Source organism: Lepidochelys kempii, chromosome 23 (genome assembly GCF_965140265.1).
Source record: "Lepidochelys kempii isolate rLepKem1 chromosome 23, rLepKem1.hap2, whole genome shotgun sequence".
NCBI lineage: Eukaryota > Metazoa > Chordata > Testudines > Cheloniidae > Lepidochelys > Lepidochelys kempii.
Genome location: NC_133278.1, coordinates 5,434,817 through 5,456,047, shown reverse-complemented (window position 1 = coordinate 5,456,047; position 21,231 = coordinate 5,434,817). Strand labels below are relative to the sequence as shown.

At 61.9% G+C, this 21,231-nt stretch overlaps 2 protein-coding genes across 2 annotated transcripts; both read left to right on the top strand.

The window, feature by feature from the left end:
• Window positions 1-9,712: 9,712 nt before the first annotated feature.
• On the top strand, window positions 9,713-13,744 carry MYPOP (Myb related transcription factor, partner of profilin). Its single transcript, XM_073321732.1, has 2 exons — window positions 9,713-10,515; window positions 11,904-13,744. The coding sequence occupies exons 1-2, from the start codon at window positions 10,083-10,085 to the stop codon at window positions 12,581-12,583; spliced, it is 1,113 nt and encodes a 370-aa protein (XP_073177833.1). The 5' UTR covers window positions 9,713-10,082; the 3' UTR covers window positions 12,584-13,744.
• A 2,526-nt stretch (window positions 13,745-16,270) lies between these two features.
• Window positions 16,271-20,102, top strand: IRF2BP1 (interferon regulatory factor 2 binding protein 1). Its single transcript, XM_073321486.1, has one exon. It carries the CDS (start codon window positions 16,404-16,406, stop codon window positions 18,198-18,200), a length of 1,797 nt encoding a protein of 598 aa, XP_073177587.1. The 5' UTR covers window positions 16,271-16,403; the 3' UTR covers window positions 18,201-20,102.
• Window positions 20,103-21,231: the final 1,129 nt, after the last annotated feature.

Below are 21,231 nucleotides of genomic sequence, written 5' to 3'. Positions count from 1 at the left end.
CTCTTTTCCATCCCTGGGCCCAGGCCCCTGAGTGCCTTGAAGATCAGGACCAAGCCTTTGCCCTGCATGGGGAGTCACTGTAGAGAGAGGAGGACAGAACTCACCGGAGGCAGTGTGGCCTAGTGGGTACAACACTGGCCTGGGCTGGTGGGTGACCTTCCCCGTGCCTCAGTTTCCCCCGCCGTGCAATGGGGATAATGATCCTTGTGAAGCACTTTGGGAGCTACTGAGGACCAGCGCTCAATGAGGTTAGTATCACTAATTGGGAAGAGGCCCATTCGCAGAGGTCATTTTTGGTGACCTCGGCTTGCTTCTGTTTTTATAATAGATCACAGAGCCGGAGACGCGTAAGCCTGGCAGGGACCTCGAGAGGCCTCGAGTCCAGCCCCCTGCACTCATGGCAGGAGCACGAAGTAATTTGCCTGCCCCTGCCAGGTGTGAGGCCAGTGGAGATTCTGCAGCCTCCCTGGGCGATTTGTTCCGTGACATGGCTTTGGCAACACGATGCCGGCACACGGCATGCTCTTGGCACAGTGTTTCCAGCCATTCCCCCAGCCCTAAGCTAGCCCTGGAGACCCCATAAGCCTAAGGAGCGGCACGTTGAGTTGAAACCCTAGCGAGCATGCAGCTCACATCTTCCCGCTACTGAGCCTTTCGCCACCTAGCCCTGGCCTTGTTCCCTAGATGAGCTGCCTGCCCCCCTATCTGTGACCACTCCACAACACTGCCTTCCTGGGACACAGGCCAGGATCCCTGATCCCCAGCTTCCAAGTGACATCTGGCAAATAGTCATTGACCCCCCATTTGCTGGAAGGAATTGCAGGCCACGTCCCTCTCTAGCAGCTGGCCCAAAGACAAGAGCAACAATTCCAGCAGGAACCATCCCTAGCTCCTGTCATCGGGCGGATCTCAAAGCGCTTTCCGCCGGGACATTGTGCAGATGGGGAAATGGAGGCTCACATGGACAGTGCGGGGAGGGGGCTTGTGTTATGGCTGCATGTGATAAAAAAACACCAGGCAGTTCTAATTCACCTGGTGCAAAACCATCCTTTAAAACAGCTTCTTTCCCCCTTACAAACCAGGCTCAGCAGTGGATCAGGGCGTGCTCCTCCCAGCTGGGTCGGCAGCTGTAGCCAGGCGAATCCCCATGAGAAATACAGGCTCCAATGGGTCATGATGCAGGTGTGATCAGCCATCGGACCAAGCTGCCCAGGGGAGTGGTGGGGTCTCCATCTCTTGATGGCTTCAATTCAGGGGAGCTGAGGGACTGGAATGACCTGGGCTATACAAGGGGGCAGGTTATTGGGTCCTTTTGCTGACAGATGCTGCCCGCTGTCAGGTGAACATGGGCGGCACATGAATGCCCCCTTTGGGCAGGCTAGCCCCACCCAGTCCTGCCCCTTCTGCTCCCCCTCACCCATCAAAGCCCTGAGGGCCCTCCTCCCACAACTGGAGGAGCCCCAGCCAAATCACCCCGAGCACCAGGCCACCTTCTGGCCCTGAGCACTGGCCCAAGCCCTCAGCTGCCAGGCTGCCCGACTAACCCCCAGGGCACCGGCCAGCCCCCGAGTGCCGTCCTGGCCCACAGGCCACTGACTGGCTGGCCCCAAGCCGCCCCCTGATCTCCTATACCCGCCACCCATGCAGATGGGACGTGACGAGAGGTCCTTCAGAGCGGCAAGGACGGGGCTCCCAGAGGGAGGGAACCCCCAGCAGCTGCAGCCACTCCCAGCTGTCTCCAGTGACCCCCCAGGGGTGAGAGGCTGGGGTGTAATTCCAGGCCAGCAGGGAGGCAGAGACCCCCCACCTCACCCCGGGGGATGTTGCTGGTTGCAAAGTCTCACCTTGCAGGAGGGTCGACTCAGCCAAAAGCAGCTTCTGTCGGACAATGTGGGCTGTGAGGCAGGGCAATCACGCAGTGATGTTCGGCTTGGATGGGTGGGTACAGGGGTAGTTTGATATAGAAATGGGTTTTTTTGGGTGGGGCAGTTGTTGGTTTTAGGCACAGAACTCCTGGGTTCTCTTTTCGGCTCTGGGAGGGGGGTAGGGTCTAGTGGTTAGATCGGGGGGCTGGGAGCCAGGACTCCAGGATTCTGTCTCCAGCTCTGGGAAGGGAGTAGAGTCCAGTGGTTAGAGCAGGGGGGCTGGGAACCAGGACTCCTGGGTTCTAGCCCAGCTCTGGGAAGGGTGTGGCTCTGATGGTGGGAGTGGCGGGGCTAGGTGGGAGGATTCGTGGGATCTTTCCCCAGCTGTGGGGTTAGCGCTGCGAAGGTTGGGGAATCAGGACTCCTGGGTTCTATTCCCAGCAACGAGAGAGAGTGTGGGCTGGTGGTTAGAGCAGTGTCAGGGAGAAAGAGGAAGTAAGGGGGTGACCATGAAATAACAGCTTAAAATAAAGCCGGGGGGGTGGAGGGGCTTTGCTTTAGTAGGTGGATACACAAGGGTTTATGGAAGGGCCCTGGCTCCCCGCTCCAGTTCCCAGCGTCCTTGCTGGGGGAAGCCAGTGCCAATGGGCCCCTGCCACCTGGGACAAGTCCAGCCAGCCGGCTGCTTTGTGGATGCCACCCTGCAGAGCCGGCGAGGGTCATGCCGCACAGGAACGCCATTTCCCGGGGAGCGCCGGCAGAGCTGAGGAGAGGCAAAGGGGCCCCGGACTCCTCAGGGGATAGACCTTGGGGTGCAGGAGGAGAAGAGCCGGAGTGGCTCTGTGCCCCTTGCTGCAATGGATTCTGGGGGAAACCCCAGGGAGGGGCAAACCTGCCCTGGATCCCTGGGTCCCCCTGGAACGGGTCTGGCTGCAGCCGGTGCCCAGGGAGGGCAGGGAAAGGGCCGACTTGGATGGCTGAGGCCGAGTCCCGCCGGGCACTGAGGACCTCCCTGGTGTCCCAGCCTGGGCCGAACGGGGGGAGCTGGGAGCAGATGGGCCCTTTCATCCTGCCAGGCGGAGCTGCAGCCTTTGGCTGGGCTCAATAGCGTCAGGGGGAGGAGGGGAGGCGGCCGAGCGCGGCTCCTGAATGCTAAACGGCTCCCGCATTGTGTGTGCCGCCCCATCTGTCCCTTCGCGCTCGGCTATTGTCCACGGCCGCCACATCTGGACTCCGCGCACCCCCTCCCCCACCACACGGCCTCCAGGGACACAGAGGCGCCCCCCCACACACCCTTTGTGTCCCGGTACCAGGGCCAGGCTGCCAAAGGGTCTCACCCTTGGGGCACCGAGTGGGCAGGGAGCCCCCCTCTTCCTCAGGGCCGCCCTGCGGGGAGAGGGGCCTGGGGGGAAACTGCACAGGGTTGGGGAGCGCCCTGAGCACCGAACTGGGCCCAGCACTGACTGTGGGGGGAAAGCACCCCCTGCTGAACTCCTCTCACCCTGCTCCCTGCAGCCCAGCACCCCCTAGCGCTGCATTGGGGTCAGCACTGACTGCGAGGGGAGAGCGCCCCCTGCTGAGCCCCTCCCAACCCGCTCCCTGCAGCCCAGCACCCCCTAGTGCTGCATTGGGGTCAGCACTGACTGTGAGGGGAGAGCGCCCCCTGCTGAACCCCTCCCACCCTGCTCCCTGCAGCACAGCACCCCCTAGCGCTGCATTGGGGTCAGCACTGACTGTGAGGGGAGAGCGCCCCCTGCTGAACCCCTCCCACCCTGCTCCCTGCAGCACAGCGCCCCCCAGCTCCCCACTGGGCCCAGCAGTGACTGTGAGGGGAGAGCGCCCCCTACTGAACCCCTCCCACCCTGCTCCCTGCAGCACAGCACCCCCTAGTGCTGCATTGGGGTCAGCACTGACTGTGAGGGGAGAGTGCCCCCTGCTGAACCCCTCCCACCCTGCTCCCTGCAGCACAGCGCCCCCCAGCTCCCCACTGGGCCCAGCAGTGACTGTGAGGGGAGAGCGCCCCCTGCTGAGCCCCTCCGAACCCGCTCCCTGCAGCCCAGCGCCCCCTAGCACCTCACTGGGGCATTGTGGGTAATATTAACAGCCCTGCTTACTGGAAAACGCAACCCATTTTGTCAATTCTCAGGATTTTTCTTGGAAAGCTCCCATGGCAAAGCTGCTTAATGTAGCTTATTGGAGCAAAGCATCTTGCAGCCCAAGTCAGGATCCCGTGTGTCTCCCCCTCTTCCGTTCCCTGGGCTCAGGGTTCTGGGCGCTGGGCCCCTCGCATTGGAGGACAGAGTCCCCCCTCTCCTCCCCCCCCATAAAAAACCTTCCAGTCTATCGGCTGAGTCCAGCGTCGCTAATCTCCTCTCTCTGCCCTGTGATCTCCAGCGGCTGCCACCCCTGTGGCTCACAGACTCACAGATTCCAAGGCCAGACGGGACCCGTGTGCCCATTTAGGGAGGGTCTACCCTGGGCACTTACCCTGGCACAGCTGTGTTGCTCTGGCGGTGTGAACCATCCGCACCACAGAGAGGTGGCGCTAGACTGACTGAACCCGCGGTGGGGAGGAATTCTTCCATCACCCCAGCGACCATCTGCCGGGGAGGTGGGTTACCGATGCCAACGGGAGAACCCCTCCCAGCGGCCCAGCTGAGCCAGTCTAGTATTTAATGAGAGCGATGGACCCTTCCCAAAAATGGGGGGGAGGGGCCACCGGTGCCCAAATGGTGGCCCCACCCCACATACTGCACAAGCCCTCGCCCCCATGCCACCCCTTCCCCACGAGCCCCCACCTCCCACTCACCCCAAGCCCCCGTCCTCGCACCGTCCCCTTCCCCTGAGGCCTTCCCCTGCCCGGCCTCTTCCCCCAAGACCCCTCTCCCCCATTGCTCACCCTTACAGCAGGTTAGAAGTGGTGGGGCCGTGACCCCTGGTCCCGCACCCCTGTATTTTAAGTGTAGACACGGCTGCAGGCCAGTTACCTTCCCCAAAATAATTCCTAGCACAGCTCTTTTAGGAAAACACTTGATCCTAATTTTAAAACAGCCAGTGATGGAGAATCCACCACGGCCCCCAGCCAGCGAGTTGCTCCCATGCTTCATCACCTGTTAAAAAAATCACACCTTATGTCTAGTCTGAACTGGTCTCGCTTCCAGTGGTGGATGCAGAGTTAGTGGGGCCCCTCCTTGGGACCCAGCCAAGAAAAAGCACATTCTCTCTTATCTCCCCCCCACCCTTGTTTTTCATTCTTTTTTTCCTTCATCCTCCTCCTATAAGTAATAGCAAGTAAATGAAAGTAAAGTTGACAGTTTTTCTAGTCTAATTTATTTCTCCACAGACCACTTGAAAATCGCTGGAGGTCTCGGCGAACCACTTAATGATCTTTCAAATATTGTTTGTACCGTTAGCTAACTAGTTCAAAGCACTTTGGATAAGAGCCCTTAAGAAAACATTGGGGTGCAGGGTCTGGGAGGGAGTTAGGATGCAGGAGGGGGCTCAGGGCTGGGGGTGCAGGGTCTCGGAGGGAGTTAGGGTGCAGGAGCAGGCTGGGGGTTGGGGTACAGGGTCTGACCAGGAGTTAGGGTGCGGGAAGGGGCTCAGGGCTGGGGCAGGAGGTTGGGGTGTGGAGCGCTTACCTGGGGCAGCTCCCATTTGGTGCGAGGGGTGCAGGTGGGGTGGGGGGGTTGCAGGAGTCAGGGAGGGCAGAGGGCTGGGGGGATGACGGTGTGCACCGGTGCAGGAGTCAGGGCTGGGGTCGTGGGGTGCTCCCGGCCCCCAGCCCCGCCCGCCGCCCTGAGAGCAGGCTGGGCTGGGCCCCTTTGGCAACCCGGTGCTGGTTCTGTGGGAAGGAGCAGAAAAGAGCATGGGGCTGCGGTATACGCTGGCATGGGATTTCTTTGCCCTGGTTTGCTGTAAGTGTGAACAGTGAGAGATTGCTAATCACAGGGCAGTGGGCGGGCTTATGCAAATTAGGAGCATACAGAGAAACCAGCCAGAGGAAGGCAGCTGCAAGACTTGTCTGTCTTTGAACAGAATTGTGTGTTCAGGGTTCTCGCTTTGAATCCTCCCCATGTCGGGGGAGTGACCTCACGTGGAGTCATCTAGCGATGGTGTTTGTTGCAGGGCTGGGAGCTGGTCACGGCGAGGTAGAGAGCATGGGATGCAGGGGTGGGTGCGCGTCACAGAGTCTCAGCATTGTTTCTCTGCTCTCTGAACTAAAATCAAGTGTAGAACATAGCCATTATATGAACCACGTACCCTCATCTCTCAATGTCTGTACTTTGACCTGTTAAACTTTTACCCCCAATGGGGGATGTTGTAGATTATGTATTCCTTATGCTATCTGATCCTAAACTGAATTTTGCACCCCTCGATAATCTGTACCTCATTCCCTGATAACCAGAAACTTCTACGCTTAAACTCTGTACCATTTTTTTTAATTTTAACATCATCTTAATAAAATTATTAAATTTGTTCTTATCAGTTTAATCTCTAATAGGCCCTGTCTAAGGACTGTGTATTAAATTGTTGTTTGGAACAGGGGGCTGGGCTAGGAGCTTGCTCCCCCCTGGTATTGCAGTGCCATCAGGAACGATGCGACTCCCTCCGGGGAGAAACTTCTGGTCAGAAAAACAGAAAGAGTTTCACTGGGATGGTGGTTCTTTAAAGGGGATTTTTTTTAAATAGTTGAAAAAGCTGAAATCTTTGGCTCAGGGCTGGAGATGTGTGTATGTATGGGGGGAGGGGGAACTTGGGTCTGGGTAGCAGCACATGAGAGCGGAGACCCCCTGGTCTGCGGCTCCCTTCCCTTGGCCTTTTTCCAGGGGCCCCAGCAGCAGTGCACGCCAGGGACTGCACCTGCCCGGCGTCCAGAGGCGCAGGACAGGTGCAGACGTGGTGCTCGGGGCCGCCAGCGCCAGCCTGCAGCAGGAGTCCCGGGAACCAGCAGGAGCGTGGCTCACCGGCTGGCAGAGCACAGCTCTTAAACAGCTCCCTCCCTGCTCTCCCCCACAGCGGTCCCCCCTGCAGGGAGTGCTGGACGGTGCTGGGCCGCCCGGCCCTGGGGCCCCCTGTAGTTGGGGGGGTCGCCCATGCCAGTGTACTGTTTGTTTCATTGTAAATCCGCCTCTGCTTCAGGGCATCAGACCCTTGTCTGGTGTCAGACCCTTGTCTGCCAGGAGTCCTTTATTAGCGAATTTCTGTTCCCCAGGCTGGAAGGGCCCTGCTAGACTGGGATCAAGTCACCCTTGAGCCTTCTCTAACAGATCCAGCCCCTGGACAACTACCTACAGAGGGAAGAGCCAAGGGCCCCTCCCCATGGCCTCTGACTGGTTGGGGGCTGGGCTTTATTAGGTTCCTGGATTCCCCTTGGCTTCAGAGCTAGCGAGGGACTCCTGGGTTCCTCGGGCGTCCCCCAATCCACCAAGGCTGCCTGCCCCGTGTCCGCTGGCTGGCGGTGACGCTGCATGCTGGCAGACAGGCCTGCCTGTGTCAGCAGCCTGGCACCTGCTGGCCATGGCAGGGGATACGGCAAAAAGGATTTACCTTAAAGGATGCGGTGAGGAGGAAATCGGTTCTATTGTCCCGGCCTGAAACAAAGCTTCACTAAAAACACCTGCATGGGCCAATGGGAGGACACTGAGCTATTGACTCAGCCTGCTGCCGGTGTGCTGGTTTATTAACAATCATAAGGAATTAATTATTTTATGCATTCTGGTAGCGCCTCAGAGCCCCAGTCATGGGTCAGGCCCCCACTGTGTCAGGCGCTGGATATTTTATTGCTATTAGGTGTGTTATGGTAGCACCTTGGTGCCCCAGTCTTGCACCAGGCCCCCATTGCGTTAGGGGCTGTACAAAGACACCCCAAGGAGTGAAATGGGTTCATTTTTTGTTCCGTGCTTAGCCAGCCCCTGGCACAGCCAGGTGCTGACCAGTGACTGGGGCTCCAGGGCAATACAGTAAAATGAAGAATCACCATCATTATTATTATTAATTACTCCCTCCCCCCCCAGCCTCCTGCTAATTCTTTAATTTGTTTCAACCTTTGGAAGCCGACTGGCTGGTCAGTTTGACCTTTTGTTCCTAGTCAGCTTCAGGCTTGGGTCCCAGCCACTAGGTCAGTGAGGATCTTGGGGTCAGTGCTTGGTCCCCCCTCAGCTTCCACCCCTGAAGCGAAAGGAGTAATGCTGAAGCCAGCAGCAGTAGGGCATTATCATCCTCTGACATGTGCCGGCCACCGGACAGGGTCAAAGACCCACAGACACAGGGGACTTCCATTCCCCTTCCTCTCATGGCAGAACAAAGGGTCACACCACACAGCATTAACCCGGGGTTTGGGGCACAGGCGCAACGGACCCATGCTGGAGTCACAGGGTCACAGCCTGAATCCATCACTATGAGAGGGGGGAGCTGCCCTGGGTGTAACTGACACAGTGATGCTGCCTGAGTCTGCTGAGAGCCTGAGCCCCTCGCTGTGAGAGGGGGAGCTGCCCCAGGCATCCCAACGAGATGCTGACTCCCAGTCCCACTGCTCCCGGGCCCCGGACAACCCCACCCCAGCGGAGGACTTTGTGCAGAGCAGGAGAGGAAGAGCACTTGGAGTCAAGCTCCATGCGCCCATCGGCTGTTGCGGTAAGCGCTGATCCCCTCAGCTGCCCAGTGTCCCCACCTCACTGGGGTGGAGAGAGGAGCTTGGGTGTGGGGAGGGGAAAGTCCCCTTTGTCCCTGGCCATTGCTGCTGCTCCCCTGAGGCTCAGGACCTTCTGTTGGGGGCAGGGAGCCAACAGAAGGGGGTGAATCTTGCAGCCCCATCCCCCATGAAGCCTGGTGAACCCCTCACCAGTGGGGAGATAACAGGGGATCCTAAAAGAGACCTAGACCTAGCCCGCTTCCCTACCCTTTCTCCGCAGGACTGCTCCTTCTCTGACCTGCCTTCCCTCCCCACAGGAAATGCCAAGGTCCAACAGGCAGCCAGAGGCAAAATGGGCAGGGTATGGAATGAGCTAGAGGCGGTGTGTGGAGATAGATAGATAGATGGGTGTATGGATGGTTAGATCAGATAGATAGATAGATGGGTGTATGGCTAGATCGGATAGATAGATAGATAGATAGATAGATAGATAGATAGATAGATAGATAGATAGATAGATAGATAGATAGATAGATAGATAGATAGATAGATAGATGGGTGTATGGCTAGATCGGATAGATAGATAGATGGGTGTATGGGGATGGATGGATGGTTAGATCAGATAGATAGATAGATAGATAGATAGATAGATAGATAGATAGATAGATAGATAGATAGATAGATAGATAGATAGATAGATAGATAGATAGATAGATAGATAGATGGGTGTATGGTTAGATCAGATAGATAGATAGACAGATAGATGGGTGTAGGGGGATGGATGGATGGTTAGATCAGATAGATAGATAGATAGATAGATAGATAGATAGATAGATAGATAGATAGATAGATAGATAGATGGGTGTATGGCTAGATCGGATAGATAGATAGATGGGTGTATGGGGATGGATGGATGGTTAGATCAGATAGATAGATAGATAGATAGATGGGTGTAGGGGGATGGATGGGGTGTATAGATAGGTGTGTGGGGAGGAATAGCTCAATGGATCGATCACTCTGGAGACTTTCCCACCCCACTTGAGGCTGGGGAGCAGCCCCCCCGTTGCCAGGCTCAGGGGTTCTGCATCCTCCAGCCTGCGGTAGTGGGGGGAGGAAGGACTGGCAGGGGGACCCAGGCAGGGTTGCTACGGAAACCGAGCGCCCTTGGCCTGCTGGGAGCAGGGCTGGGAGTGAGCATGCCCGGTGCCGGGGAATGGGAGGGGACGGAGGCAGCCGGGCGGAGGAAGGACAGGGGAGGCTGGCGCCAGGCTGCAGCAGGGGCCAGAGTGGGCAGGGGCACGCATTGCGGAGTGGGAGGGCACAGACACCCCTCCCCAGCAGAGCGGGGGGCTCGGCTTCATGCCGGGGAGGGAAGGGAGCAGCAGAGAGGAGGTCAGACTAGATGATCATGATGGTCCCTTCTGGCCGTAAAGTCTCGGAGTCTCTGAGATCTGCAGGGCACTGTCTTGCCTGGCACCGTGCCCCCTTCCTCTAGCACCACCGTGGGGCCCGCCTCGCCGTGCAGGGTATCCACGCCCTCTGGGGACCCCCCCCCAGCCGCCCCTCCCCACTGGGCGCCAGGCATGCCCGGGGACGCCGAGGAGATCACCCGTCTGCGCAAGCCCCGCTTCTCCTACGAGGAGAACCAGATCCTGATCCAGGAGGTGCGCGCCCACTACGCCAAGCTGTACGGTGCCCAGAGCCGGCAGGTGACGGTCGCCGAGCGCCGGCGTGTCTGGGAGGGCATCGCCGCCAAGATCAACACCATCACCAGCTGGAAGCGGACGGGCCAGGAGGTGCAGAAGCGCTGGAATGACTTCAAGCGGCGCACCAAGGAGAAGCTGGCGCGGGTGCCCCATTCCACCCAGGGCGCTGGGGGAGCAGCTGCCAGCCAGGAGACCTTCTCGGCGGAGGAGGAAACCATCTTCACCATCCTGGGGCCCGGCGTGGTGATGGGGCCCGGTGGGGCAGAGCAGCACCCCGCAGCCTTCGCCCACAGATACCACCATGGCTCTGGTGAGTGCCCGCCCCAGGATGGGAACGTGCCACCCACCGGTGGGCAGGGCCGACTCCCCCAGCCAGGGACAGCGGTACCACCAGATCTAGGGGGGCTTGGTAATACCCCCTCATGAACCAGACAGTAATTGGGGAATTTGAGGGGGCACTTGGAGCTGCGTCGCCTCACACGGGGCTACCAAGCTAAGCACCGTGGGGTAGAGTCAGAGCTGAGATGAGAGCCCGTCTGGTGCCAAGGGAAACCCAGGTGCTGTGGGGTGGGAGCTTAGTAGGGGGCACTCTCCCCTCGCCATAAGTCCTGACCCCAATGTCCCAGTGCAGCACCAGGGGGTGCTGTGCTGCAGGGAGAGGGGTGGGGGCTCAGTAGGGGGGCACTCACAGCTCAGTGTCTGTGCTGACCCCAGTGGGGCAGTAGGGGGTGCTGTGCTGTAAGGAGCGTGGCAGGGGCTCAGCAGGGGGCGCCCTCCCCTTGGTCAATGCTGACCCCTGTAGGGCACTAGGGGGCACCGTGCTACAGGGAGCGTGGCAGGGGCTCAGCAGGGAGGGCTCTCCCCTCGGTTAGTGCTGACCCCTGTGGGGCACTAGTGGGTGCTGCACTACAGGGCTGTTGGGTGGGGGCCAGCAGGGGGTGCTCTCCCCTCAGTCAGTGCTGACCCCTTTGGGGCACTAGGGGGCGCTGTGCTGCAGGGACAGGGGTCAGGGGCTCTGTCCCCTGGCAGCCAGCACCAGCCCCCCTACGGTGTGAGGGGGTGGAGTGGGGCCCAGCAGGGGTGCACACACAGTCACTCACAGCGCCCCCTAGCATGACACTGGTGCAAGACAGAAACCTCGACTGACCCACTTGGCTGGCTGCTTCGCCCTGAGCTCTGCCTGGGTGAGCCGAGCTTGCTGGGACTCACGCCATCTCTCAGTGGGGCAGGTCCTTCGGGGCACAGCTAGTTAATTAGTACTGACTGTGCCACCAACCTGCCCTGCTCCTCACAGCTCCACTCCTCACTGCTGCCCGCTCTGGGATCAGAACCCAGGAGTCCTAGGCCCAGGCCACAGCGGGTGCAGGGCATAGGAGGTGGGGGCAGTTCAGCTCTGCTGAGGCGGCCGCTTGTCCTGGCAACAGGACCCCCGTCCCCTCTGGGAGCCAAGCAGGATGGGGTACGAGGAGGCAACCCCAGCTCCAGGACAACTTCAGGAGGGCTAACCTCTGGGGGACGGATGGGAGGGGGGTGGTTCCGCCCCGCCCCCCCCCCGGGGGAAGAGACCAGAGGGGACAGTCCCGGCCACCACCACTTCTGGGGAACAGATCCCACCCTTTGGGGGGGACGCACACTTTGGGGAGCGACCTGCCCTGTGTCCAGAGCCCACAGCCGACGCTCTCTCTTCTCTCTCTGCAGAGACGCTGGCTGGGGGCAAGGTCTCCTCCAGCCCCAAGCCCTCGGTCCAGCCCCCGTGCTGCGCCCTGGATGGGGTCCTGCTGCGGCCAAAGGAGCGCGACTCGCCGGCCCCCCCCTCGGTGGAGCCCTCCCTTCAGATTGTGCGGCTGGCACCCTCGCCAGCCGGGCTGGGCTGCCGGCCCCACCCGGGACACTCGCCCACGGAGCAGCTGGGCAGGGAGCGGCCCCTGGGCTCCCCACCCCCCCGGCGCCGGCATCCGCACTCTGAGCCACCCCCAGAGCCCTCGCTGGATCTCCTGGCTGCCCAGCGGGAGACGGCCGAGGCCATCCGTGACCTGACCTACACCATGCACCACAGCCTGGACCGTCTCACCAACGTGGTAGCCGCCCTCCTGCCCCTCCTCCCGGCCCAGGGACCTGGCCTGGGCGCCCCTCGCGGGGGCCTCTTCCACCAGCAGGCGCCCATCGGCTCCCCACTGCCAGCACCCCCCACCAAGAGCCCACTCCCTGCCGAGACCTTCACCACCAAGGTGGAAATGTCCTCTGAGCCAGCGGAGAATGCGGGACAATCCCAAGGGGGCCTCCCCGCCGAGGCCCCCTCCTGCTGCAGCTCCCCGCCACTGAAGCGAAGGAAGGGGATCCCCGCTCGGAAGCGTAGGGGGCGCTGGAAGAATCTGTGACTCCCCAGAGCTTGGGGATCCCCCATGGCGGATCCTGCCCCCCAAAGTAGGCGGGTGCAGGGCACCAGCCACGGGACAGCGAGAGTTCAGTCACTTGAAGGGAAGTTCTCCTGCAGCCCCCCCGCAATCCGATCATCCCACATACCCCATGGTGCAGAGGACGCCCCGTCTGCTCTAACAGAGAGCGATTCCCCCTCCACCCCGGGGCTTTGCTACAGTGGATGAGCTGAGTGGTCAGCAAAGCCCTGGCAAAAGGGCTGAATGTGTCTGCAGATGGAAATCGGAGACTGCCACACCCTCTGCCCCAGCTCTGCCGGTGACCCTCAATCCCAACCCACAGGCTCCCCCCAGCTCTGCCAGGGCCCTTCACTCCAGACCCACAGCCCCCTGCCAGCCCAGCCCTGGGCTCCCCCCACCCCCGACCCACAGTCCATCTGCTACTCCTGTAACTGGCCAATGCCACTAAATTGTGTCCAGGCAGGGGCAGGTTTATAACATGGGTAAACACTGTCCAGGAGTCAGGTGAGATCCCCAACCCCACAGGCCAGGACTGAGCCCCAGGGCACGGAGAGGCAATAGTTGCCTTCCTCTGGGTTCCCCTTTCACTTCTGTGTCTGTCTTGGTGCTCCCCTGGAGGGATCCGACAACACAACCCCGCCCCATGCCCCAAGGTCGGGATCCGTGTCCAGGCTTCGGATTCCAGGTCTGGGTTCAGATTCAGCGTCCAGCCCAAGGTTTGGGGTCCCTCTTGGGGGTCCCACAGTCCCCCCCCCCCAGCGACAGACCACAGGGGTGGGGGGCTTTTATACGCCTGTTAGCAAGGCGCCGGGGAGCAAGGGGTTAACGGCCCAAGTGTCTGTGGGGGGGGGGTGGATTTCAGCCCACATGACCGGAGGGGGTGGGGTGTCAGGTCTAGTCTGTCCTTCCTGCGTCACATCCCCCAGAGGTCACCCGAAGGAGGGATAGCGGCAGACACCCCAGGGCCCCTGCCTGGGAAGGCCTCGCTCGGGGGTGCTCATTTGCACCCCTTGGTCCAGAGACCCCCCCGCCCCCCGGGACACGCAATAAACTATTTTCATACTGAACCCTGCGACCTGTGGGGCGTCTTCGGGGGAGGGGGAACTGCCGGGGGGGCTATTGGTGTATTGCCACGGGTACCCACTGATCTCACCAGACACCCCTCCATCCCGCCACCCCTCCCTCCACACCCCTGCCCAACCCCTGTCCTGCCCTCCATCTATCCCTACAGCACCCCTCTATCCCTCCCCCCACACCTCTCCCTCCACCCCCCCTACAGACACCCCTCCATCCTGCCACCCCTCCGTCCCTCCCTCCATCTATCCCTACAACACCCCTCTATCCCCCCCCACACCTCTCCCTCCATCCCCCCTACAGACACCCCTCCATCCCACCACCCCTCCCTCCACACCCCTGCCCAACCCCTCTGTCCCACCCTCCATCTATCCCTACAGCACCCCTCTATCCCTCCCCCCACACCTCTCCCTCCACCCCCCTACAGACACCCCTCCATCCTGCCACCCCTCCGTCCCTCCCTCCATCTATCCCTACAACACCCCTCTATCCCCCCCACACCTCTCCCTCCATCCCCCCTACAGACACTCCTCCATCCCGCCACTCCTCCCTCCACACCCCTGCCCAACCCCTCTGTCCCACCCTCCATCTATCCCTACAGCACCCCTCTATCCCTCCCCCCACACCTCTCCCTCCATCCCCCCTACAGACACCCCTCCATCCCACCACCCCTCCCTCCACACCCCTGCCCAACCCCTCTGTCCCTCCCTCCATCTATCCCTACGACACCCCTCTATCCCTGCCTGCACACCTCTCCCTCCATCCCCCCCTACAGACACCCCTCCATCCCGCCACCCCTCCGTCCCTCCCTCCATCTATCCCTACAACACCCCTCCATCCCCCCCACACACCTCTCCCTCCATCCCCCCCTACAGACACCCCTCCATCCCGCCACCCCTCCGTCCCTCCCTCCATCTATCCCTACAACACCCCTCCATCCCCCCCACACACCTCTCCCTCCATCCCCCCCTACAGACACCCCTCCATCCCGCCACCCCTCCCTCCACACCGCTGCCCAACCCCTCTGTCCCTCCCTCCCCCCACACCCCATCCTCCATCCCTCCTAGAGACACCCCTCTATCCACCCCCCACACATTCATCCCTCTCTGCTCTCTCCTGCCCCCACTCCTCGCTCCCCCCCACACCCCTACCCCGCCCCTCCACCCCAACACCCCTCTAACCATTCCTCCACCCCCACCCCTTTGTCCATCCATCCCCACACTCCCACATCTATCCAGACCCCACCCCACCCCCTTTCTGCACCCCTCTCTCCCACTGCCCCACACACATGCCATTCCCAGCCCCAGCACGCCCCTCACCGGGGTATCTGGCCTCCAGCCCCCCCCCAGGGTCGGGGGCTGCGGTTGCAGCGGGCGGGCCGGTCCCCCCTTGGGGGCCGACCGGGTGGGGAGGGGGGTCACACGCGGATGGATCCTTCCCCAACCCCCGTTTCCCCCAGACTGGGCCGGGTCCGCGGGGCGCCGCTCGGCCACCTAGGGGTCGGGGGGGCCGCGGGGCATTCTGGGAATCGTAGGCTCTCTCGCACCCCTCCCCCCGTGGCAGGACGGAGCTATTAACCCTTCCGGGGCTGGAGCCCCGCCGGTTTCCCCAGTCAGGGCGAGAGGGAGCGAGGGCCGCGCCCCGCCGGGGCCAAACCCGTCCTGAAGGAGGGATGGGAGGAGAGAGAGAGAGAGAGAGGGAAGGTAGAAAGAAAGATGGATGAGTGTGAAAGGAAGGATGGACGGACGGACGGCAGGCGCTGGGTGCGAGGGGCCAGTGCTTGGGGCAGGGGTGACTCTGAGCCCCCCAGGCAAGGAAGAGGGAGGGTCTGTGTGTTTGGTGCCACGCGGTTCGCTGGGTCCCACCCCAGAGGTGGCTGCATTCAGGCCTCTATCCCGCCCCACCCCTACTCCTTGGAAGGCGCCGGTCGACCACCCCTCGTCCCCCTCTCATTTACTGCATGGTCTCCTCCCTGCCCCCTGCTGGGGCAAACCATTGGGGCAGGGGGCGCTCCATAGGGGGCACTCTCCCCATCCAGAGCCTCCGGGGGGGTGACTCCAGCCCCTCAGCTGTGGGGCGGGGGTCAAACCAGCTGGGAATGAAGTGGGGAGCCCCTGGGTTGCTGCTATCACTGTGCGATCTGGTGGGGCCAGCCTCAGTGCGATGTGGGATGGGGGCTGGGAGCCAGGATGCCTGGGTTCTATCTCTGGCTCTGGAGGAGGTGTGGGGCGGGGCTGGGAGCCAGGACACCTGGGTTCTATTCCTGACTTTGGAAGGGGAACGGGAGCTAGGCCCCGGCTCTGCCACTGACTCACTGGGTGACCCTGGTCAAATCCCTTTGCTGCGCCAGGCCTCAGTTTCCCCCCTTAGTATAACAAGCCCGGGAGAGGAAACTGCACCAAAACATTCATTAACAACATCCTTAACCACCCTGGATGGGCTCTCACGAATGACCCGTACTCCCGCAGGCGGGGGGAGGGGTCCGGCTGACGACCCCAGGCCAAGGCGGGGGAGGGGTCCCAGCCAGGCACGTGCCCCTTTAAGACGGCCCCGGCGGGCGGGACTACATGTCCCAGCAGGCGCCGCGGCGGAGTTATGTAAGTTTCTCCATGAGCAGGGCAGCAGCCGCAGCGGGCGGCAGAGCGCGGATCGGGCCGCTCCTTGGCTGCGCGGGGCCCTGCGCGGGGCGCGCAAGGCGCGAGGGGGCGGCGGCGGCGGCGGCACCATCATGGCCGCGGTGCAGGCGTCCCGCCGGCAGTGGTGTTACTTGTGCGACCTGCCCAAGATGCCGTGGGCCATGATCTGGGATTTCAGCGAGGCCGTGTGCCGGGGCTGCGTGAACTTCGAAGGGGCCGATCGCATCGAGTTCCTCATCGAGACGGCGCGGCAGCTCAAGCGCAGCCACGCCATGCAGGACGCCCGCTCGCCGGGGCCCCAGGCCGTCAAGCATGCCAAGGACGGAGGGCCCCTGGACAGGGCCGGGCTGGAGCGCTACGAGCGGGCCCGGGGGCCCGGCGACTACACCCTCAGCCCCCGGCTGCCCAACGGCCTGGCCCGGGCGGAGGACGGGGGGCCCGAAGGCAGCCGGCAGAGCCCCACCGCCCGGCGGGCGCTGATCGGCCCCGTGCCGCCCAGCTTAGGGCTGATGGGGGCGCCGCAGGGCTTGCTGGCCGCCGTGTCAGGGCTGGGGGCCCGGGGGCCCGGCTTGGGCTTGGCCGCCTCCTCGCCCCTCCTGGGGGAGCTGGGCAAGGCGCGGGGGCCCTACGGCGAATACGAGAAGCAGCGCAATGTGGAGTGCCTGGCCGAGCTGAGCGAGGCCCTGCGGGGCCGGGCGGAGGAGTGGCACGGCAAGCCCAAGGCGGTGCGGGAGCAGCTGCTGGCCCTCTCGGCCTGCGCCCCCTTCAACGTGCGCTTCAAGAAGGACCACGCGCTGGTGGGGCGTATCTTCGCCTTCGACGCCGCCCCCCGGCCCGGCTATGAGTTCGAGCTGAAGCTCTTCGTCGAGTACCCGTGCGGCTCGGGCAGCGTCTACGCCGGCGTCCTCGCCTTGGCCAAGCAGATGTTTCACGACTGCCTCAAGGACCCCGGCAAGGTGATCTCATCCGGCTACAAGTACCTGGAGTACGAGAAGCGCCACGGCACCGGGGACTGGCACCTGCTGGGGGAGCTCTTCACCGAGGGCGTCCGGTTCTTCCGGGACCCCCCGGCCCCCGAGGCCCTGCCCCAGCAGTTCCTAGACAGCAGCTGCGCCATGCTGCCCAGCGCCCTGGTGCGGGCCATGCCGCCCCGGGCCGTCATGCGGCGCCGCAAAGCCTCCCCGGAGCCGGAGGGCGAGGGGGGCGCGGCGGGCAAGCTGACGGGCGAGGAGCAACAGCAGAGGCAGAACTGGCTTCCCCAAGGCTCGGCCGGGATCTACTCGCCGGGCATGGCCCACCTTGCCACGCCCGCCGGCCAGGCCCCCGGGCCCGAGGGCGCCCTGCGCAACGACCCCTCGCCCATCACCGCGCTGAAGAACGTCGCCGACGCCCTGGGAGCCGGGCAGTCGCCGAAAGACGCCAACCCCGTCCACTCCACCACGGCCCGGCAAAACAGCGCCAGCCCTGCCTCGCCCGCTGCCTCGACCCAGCACCGGCTGGTCCCCCGCAATGGTGAACCTGGGCAGGCGCCTTCCTCGTCCTCCTCTTCCTCCGGGGCCCACTCGGCCGGCGGCACCGACTCGGCCGGCGCCCAGAGCGCCCCCGATTCCTCGGGCGGCCCCAGCAGCGCCCCCCTGTGCTGCACCATCTGCCACGAGCGGCTGGAAGACACCCACTTTGTGCAGTGCCCGTCGGTGCCCTGTCACAAGTTCTGCTTCCCTTGCTCCCGCGATTTCATCAAAGCCCAGGGGGCGGCCGGCGAGGTCTATTGCCCCAGCGGGGAGAAGTGCCCCCTGGCCGGCTCCAACGTGCCCTGGGCCTTCATGCAGGGAGAAATCGCCACCATCTTGGCCGGAGACGTGCGAGTCAAAAAGGAGCGTGATCCGTGAACCGAGAGCCGGGAGGGGGGATCGTGGGGGATCCCCCCTCGCCTGTGATCTGGGGGCCCCCTGGCAGCAAGAGGCCTCAGGAATAACTGGCGCTACAATTAACTTATTGCCCTTTTTAACCTTTCCCAGTCTGGGGCCCTGTGTATAATCTATTTTTTAATATTTCCATAGCACTCTTATATATGAGGTCATATCTACATAACCGACTGGGGGGGGGGAGATTGCGTGTGTGTTTGGGGGGAGATGGGTGGGTTTGCTACATAGCAGCATAAGGGGTTTGAGGGTGGGAGTGGTAAGGGACAGAGCGAGGCCCAGAGCCCGTTTTGGGCCACCCATGGAGATGGAATCTCTCTTTTCCGCCCCAGAGGGCATGCAACTGGGGCAGGGACTCCCTGCCTGTCTGCTAATGTGTCTCAGGCCTGGCAAGGCGTCACCCCTGGGGTGAGGGTGCCATGTGTCAATCTCCGTGGCTCACTGGGGCTGTGGCTCCTGCCAGTCAATGGAAGCAGCTGAGAACCCACAAACTCGCTCCATGCGAGGAGGGGGGAGAGGGATGTGAGCTTTGCCTGTCACGGTCCTGGGTCCGGATCGCAGCTGGTACCCCCTAGAGTGGAATGGCCCCATATCCCATCCCTTGCTCGCTCTCACAGCCAGGGGGGCAGTCCGGGCCTTGGGGCCAGACTCTGGGCACCTTGTTTAGCAGCTCAGCTCCTGGCATTCTGGGTTCCAAGGTTTGGGGAACTCTTTCTCCCTCCCCCCACCCTCTTGTGGGTTCCCCAGCCGGGCCCATAAGGGAGCCCCCCTTCCCCTGGGGAGAGCAGCACAGGGACCCTGTGAGGTGAAGGGTGACCAGCTGTGCCTCCTTACCACCCAACTACCTGTGCCAGTCTGCTCACTCCTGACTTACAGCCCCCTGCTAGCACAGCCCTGGGCTCCCCCCAGCTCTGCCAGTACCCCTCACTCCCAACTTGCAGCCCCTTGCCAGCCTAGCCCTGTTTCCCCCGCCCCCAGCTCTGCCGGTGACCCTCACTCCTGACCTGCATCCCCCTGCTAGGCCAGCCCTGGGCTCCCCCACTGGCTTGGCTGATGCCCCTTGAGCCCGCCCCGCAGCCTGACTGGGAGCCACGAGCAGAGGTTGCTTGGCTGAATGGTGTGGATGGGGGGGAGTGAACGAGACCCACCAGACTAATGTCACGTGAGCCCTCAGTAGCGCACAGAGTTACAGCTGAGCCCGCAGCGAGAACTAACACACCCCCCCACCCCCCCGATATTCAGGTGCCAATGCACAGCCATTCCCCACTAATCCTTTCGAGCGGGAGTCAGGACTCCTGGGTTCAATTCCCTATATGGGGCTAAAGCTGGGAAGACACTGCCCTGGAAAGATTTGAGGTTCCTGTTGTTTGAATGGGGGAACCCCAGCTTCCTTGGCCAGAGAAACAGTTTTGAGAGGAGATGGGGTTGATTTACAGTAGGGCCTACCTTTATTGTTGTTGTTGATTGTAGGATCCAGGCTGTCTGGGAAGGAGACAAGGGGATGACAGCCAAGATTCCTGGATTCTGTCCCCAGCTTGGGGAGGGGAGTGGGGTCTAGTGGTTAGAGCAGGGGGCTGGGAGCCAGGACGCCTGGGTTCTATCCAAGGCTTTGCTACAGGTTTGCTGTGCAGCTGTGGGCTAGATACTTCACCTCTCTGGGCCTCAGTTTCCTTCTGTCAAGTGCGGAGGCTGGCCCTGTAACTGCTCAGCCAGCCTAGGGCTGCGATGTCCCCCTTTGTCAGTGCTCCTCTTTCAGAGCCCCCCAGTAACAACCCAGGGGCACTCCTGAATCCCCATGACAACAAAGATCCTTGTGCAACCCTACAATAACAAACCGGCATCCCGTGTCTCCAAGGACAAAATTAATAAGCAGTGGGGAAAAGGAAGAGGAGCAGTTCTGTGGGTGACCCCTCCCCCCAGCTCAGCCAGCGGCCCCTTTAAGGGGTCCTTGCTGATTTCCGGTCCCCACCCCCACCACTGGATTTCCATCGTAGGCAACAAGCGTTCCTTGGTGGGCAGCACAGTGACCTGAGATGGCCTGGACACCCCAGGGAGCTGGGAATAAGGGGGTGGGAGAGAAAAGTGCCTAGACCCCGGTTTCCATGGGGCACTGACCTCCCCGCCCCCTCCCCCCCACACACGCACCCCGTGCTCCCTGGGGCAGGGGAATCTTAATACCAAAATGCTGAGCAGACGCACACGGAAATGGGGCCACGTCTGAGGGGCTGTGTGTTGGGGGCACCCCGTGGTGTGGGTGGGCCAAAGGTAAAAAGGGTCTGGGGCAGGGGAATAGAAGATTCCCTCTCTTTTAACTGCTCCCCTGCAACGCCTGGCTTGGGGGCCCCATGGATCTGTCCTCACCTGGCTTGGGGGCCCCATGGGGCTGTGCCTTGGCTGGGAGGTTATTTGGGGGGAGATTCTTGTGTGGGGGGGTCCCACTGGGTCTCCCTGCCATGCCTGGACCCAGCGGGATGGGCCAGGGAGGTTCCTATGGGTGCAATGGGGGAGCAGGTGTCGGGAGGGGGGAGTGTAGGACACGGGGGTGTCTGGTGAGGGGATGCTCCCAGCTTCAGGCACCTCTGGGGGTTGGGGGGGGAATCAAATCAGCTTGTGATTCTCTTTGTTTTTTGTCAATAAACTGATTCTTCTGTTTGTTTTTGTTTAAAGAGCAGGTTGGCTGGTTCTTGGGGGAGGCAACGGGGGGGGGCTTTCCTTGGGGGGGAGGAGGGCACTTGCCAGGGCAGTAACAGGATCGGGGGGCATGAAGCAGATGCTGGGAACACCCCTACCTTGTACCTGGGATGTGTTCAGTTTTAAGGAGCTAAGGGGGGGGGGGGGCTGGGCAGTGTTTGCATGGGAGTCCCTCGAGGGGGAAATTCCAGGTGCTGCAGGGAGCAGCATGGGAGCCCAGCAGGGGCCGCTCTCCCCTGGCTCTCAGTGCCAGCCCCAATCCTCTGGTACAACGCTAGGGGGCGCTGTGCCTCAGGGAGCAGGGTAG